Source organism: Anarrhichthys ocellatus, unplaced genomic scaffold, assembly GCF_004355925.1.
Source record: "Anarrhichthys ocellatus isolate YVR2014 unplaced genomic scaffold, GSC_Weel_1.0 scaffold3127, whole genome shotgun sequence".
In the NCBI taxonomy this organism is placed as follows: Eukaryota; Metazoa; Chordata; class Actinopteri; order Perciformes; family Anarhichadidae; genus Anarrhichthys; species Anarrhichthys ocellatus.
In genome coordinates, this window is record NW_022283101.1 from 1,763 (window position 1) to 6,244 (window position 4,482).

The 4,482-nt window shown below is 33.2% G+C and overlaps 1 protein-coding gene across 1 annotated transcript in view; it reads right to left on the minus strand.

Moving 5' to 3' along the window:
• Positions 1-633, minus strand: part of ins (preproinsulin) — a 1,112-nt gene extending 479 nt beyond the window's left edge. The window contains exons 1-2 of the mRNA XM_031840678.1: positions 583-633; positions 190-385 (exon numbers count right to left, since the gene is read on the minus strand). Of these exons, the coding sequence (XP_031696538.1) occupies positions 190-376 (187 nt within the window). The 5' untranslated portion in view covers positions 377-385; positions 583-633. The remainder of the gene's footprint in view (positions 1-189; positions 386-582) is intronic.
• Positions 634-4,482: the final 3,849 nt, after the last annotated feature.

Here is a 4,482-nt window from a genome sequence, read left to right on the forward strand (position 1 = left end):
GTACCTTTACTGTAACACAGTAGTATCACAGTGTGGTATTAGTACCTTTACTGTAAAAACTTCGTCTTTAGTTTTCAAAGCAGTTCAGATTAAAACTGAGACTTTTAGTAGTATTACAGTACTAGTATCACAGTATTTGTACTGTAGTACTATATGAAGTACTATAGAGGCTCTGGGTCCTGGTCTCACCCATCAGAGGGTCCACATCTCTCTTGGGGTCGTAGAAGAAGCCTCTCTCTCCACAGACCATGTACAGAGCGTCCACCAGGTGAGACCCACACAGGTGCTGAGGACCAACGGCCGCCTGAGACCCGGGACACGACCAGACCAGTAAGACCAGCAGGGACACGGACTGGAACCACAGAGACGCCATCATGGAGGAGGACTAGGAAGTAAAGACAGACAAGATGTTCCTCACTTCATCTACAGTAAACTCAACCAGGAGCGCGTTCATCTGGAAATATATTCATTTATTATAATTATTAATCCGTAATATAGAAAAATACAACAAGACGGATTGATGGAGGAGATAGAGGAGGAGATAGAGGAGGAGATGGAGGAGATAGAGGAGCAACATCTCACCTGGAGGAGGAGGAGACAATGAAGAGGAGCAGCAGTAGCAGGTCAGCTGGGAGCTGGTTGGTGTGAGGAGGAACAGAGGAACTCCTCCTCATTTATACTCCTTCACCACCTCCACCTGGACACGCCCCCTCTGAGTGTGTGTGTGTGTGTGTGTGTGTGTGTTTGTATTACTGATGTTGTGGGGTCATTACATTCTAGAGTGTGTGTGTGTGTTTACTCCTGATTACTCCTGATTGGTCGGTTTCAGCACTCAGTAAAGCAAACAGAGCTAATGAGCCGACATGATGCGATGACCTGTTATTGACGAACACGATCACCAATCAGCCGCGTGCTCCTCCTGCTGAGCTCAGCTGTAACGTCATGTATTAATACATCTATACATCAATACATTAATACATCAAACTAACCCCTTTAATCACACGCTCTTCTTCTTCTGTGGTGCTTTAACTCTTCATAGTTGTACTAATATTCTAACTCAGTGGATGGAAACAATACTTCAGTCAGCTTTGATTTTCATCGTTTTAAGGAAATCCTGTAAAATATTTTCATCTACTTTTGGATTGAAACTGATTGAAGATATATTTATGTGATGATATGCGTCGAGTAAAGACTTCTAGTGTTACATAATAAACTCTCTGAGCTGATTATAAATCACACATCATCGTTATAAAGATTGTTTTAACACTATTAACTTGTTGTGTTACTAAGATTATCTTTACTTTATTATATATATATATATATATATATATATATATATATATATATATATATTATCATGTTATGTATTTAGTATTACAGTATTGTTCCACTTCTTGTGTACCGTTCTCACCTGTGTGCTGTTATTGATGAGCTGTTCACATCTGAACTCTTATTATCATGAGAAGTGGTCGTTGGAAACATGGCAGCTGATTGGATGAACCAGCTGTCAATCAAACCTTTAAAGACTAAAACAAGAACAAAAGACGAGATTACAACTTCTGGAATGAAACTAAAAAGTTGAAGTTTGTTAAAGTAATGAAGTACATTTACTGAAGCACAGTTTTAATGATAGTATTTTCATCTTCTGTTCTTTTGTACTCTACTAAATGCATCAGTAATCACAATACATAACACTATGTCACTCTAAGTACTTCTGGTATTTTAAGTGTATTCTGATGCTGATACTTGTGTACTTTAGTGAGATTTTAACAGCAGGACTTGTACTCAGTGTTGATTGAGTCGTTCTCGTTTGTTCGTCACTAAAGAGAAACTCAACAGGGCTAGCGTCGCCGTGACGACGCCTCGATGATGACGGAAAACTAAATGACGTGTTTTTATGTTTTTGTGTTTTTGTGAACTCGTCTCAGATTTCCCAGAAACCAAAACTGCTGCTGCTCACTTATTAACCGACATCTGATTCTCTCACTTACTGAAACTTTAACACGTATCTATATTTATTTATTTGTATTTATATTTATATTTATATTTATTTATATTTATTTATATTTACGTATATTTATGTATATTTATTTATTTATATTTATGTATATTTATTTATTTATATTTATTTATATTTATATTTATATTTATGTATATTTATTTATTTATTTATATTTATTTATATTTATTTATTTATATTTATTTATATTTATTTATATTTACTTATATTCATGTATATTTATGTATATTTATTTATTTATATTTATGTATATTTATTTATTTATATTTATTTATATTTATGTATATTTATGTATATTTATTTATTTATATTTATGTATATTTATTTATTTATATTTATTTATATTTATATTTATTTAATTGGTTATTATTGGTTTAGAGGAGACTAATAAAAAAGGAAGAAAAGTTGAAGTAATAAATCAATTTAATGTAAATTAACATTTTATTTTTTTAATTCAGAAACAAAATAACAACAAATAAAAGTTGATACTTCAAACTTTAACCTTTCTGTTTTCTTGATATTAACTTTACTTCCTTAGTGTAATAAAAATAATAATTATAATATTAGCAAAATTAAGTCATTTCTTCCTTACTGGCCTTATTAAAAGACACAAAGTACAGAATAAAGTGTTATTAATACAAAGACGTTTTATGTTTGATGTGCAGGAAGAATGTATATATATATACGTATATATGCATATATGTATATATATATACACACACTATATAACATACATTACATACATATATATTGTTAGTAATACATTAACATTATCAACATTATTACATCTCTATAAATGTTTTTTTATGGGAAAAAATGACTTCAATCAAAATAGTTTAATTTTCTGTGAACAGACAGAATAATGAACGGATGGTTTTAGCTACAATTAAATATTTTAATTGTATATATATCAATATATCATTAAGTATAACATACTTTACAACGAAACATCATAAACTCGTCGTATGTTTGTTTGTGTAAACATCTTAATAAGTAAAGTAGCTAAAGATAAGTACATGAATAAATAAATGTAGTAGAAGATGGCATGAAAAGAAAATACTCAAGTAAAGTAGAAATACCTCACATTTTACCTGAAGTACTTCAGGAACATGAATTACAGTATTATACATTAGAAGAAGAAATCACTGATTCATAAAACTCAACCTCAATGTTCTCCACTTCATATCTTCATATTTGCATATATTCATATTTGAATATCTTCATATCTTCTTATTTTCATATCTTCATATCTTCATATCCATGTGTTGAAGCCAGAAAGCATTTAAACTGCTGAAAACCTTCCAGTTGAAATGTGGAACAGTTGGAAGCTAAACTGTTTCATCTGAAGAAGCTAAGAGCTGAATCACAATGCAGGAAAAGATGGAAGCTAAACAATGTTACCGTCAAAGTAGTAGTAGTAAAAGTAGTAGTAGTAGTAAAAGTAGGAGTAGTAGTAAAAGTAGTAGTAGTAGTAGTAAAAGTAGGAGTAGTAGTACAAGTAGTAGTAGTAGTAGTACAAGTAGTAGTAGTAGTAGTAAAAGTAGGAGTAGTAGTAAAAGTAGTAGTAGTAGTAGTAGTAAAAATAGTAGTAGTAGTAGTAAAATTAGGAGTAGTAGTAAAAGTAGTAGTAGTAAGAGTAGGAGTAGTAGTAAAAGTAGTAGTAGTAGTAGGAGTAGTAGTAAAAGTAGGAGTGGTAGTAGTAAAAGTAGTTAAATCAAATATCTGTGTAAATGTAAATGGTGTTTTAACTGAAACCTTTCAAGTAGAGAGAGGAGTGAAGCAGGGCTGTCCGCTAAGTGCTGCGTTATACATCCTCGCCATAAATCCTCTAATTAAAAAAATTAACTCGGACCATCTAATCTCAGGTTTAAGTGTAGGTCATATGCCCAAAGTTACAGCCATCGCATACGCTGATGACATAACTGTCATCAGAAAAAAACAGTTGGAGATGGATGCTTTAACCAACAACCGATCTCTGTACGAACTTGCATCTGGAGCTAAACTAAACCACAACAAAACAGAGGGAGTTTGGATCGGGGATACAGAGATACAAGAACAGTGCTGTGTGCTTGGGTCAAAAGTCCAACAAATGCCACGGGAGGGACTGGCTCTTATCAATAGTTCTCCTTCTCCTGAGTTCAGTGACGACATGTTTCACCACCATGTTGCCGTCCATTACAGTCTGTTTTATTACCATTATACATCTGCTTTTCCAGATTTTGAAACATGTGATGCTGACAATGAGCTGGTAAAATTCTCTTTGTTTAACGGACATCTTCTCATCAAACAGAGCAAACGTCACAGATTTATAGTTCACATTGAAGACTAGGCCGAGGCCTTGAAGTGAGGCCCAGACCTGCTGCACTCTGTAGCAGTCTATGAACAGGTGATTTTGTGTTTGTCCTCGTTACAATGCATCATGGGACATTTTTTCGTGGTGACATAGCAGCTCCATGACACAG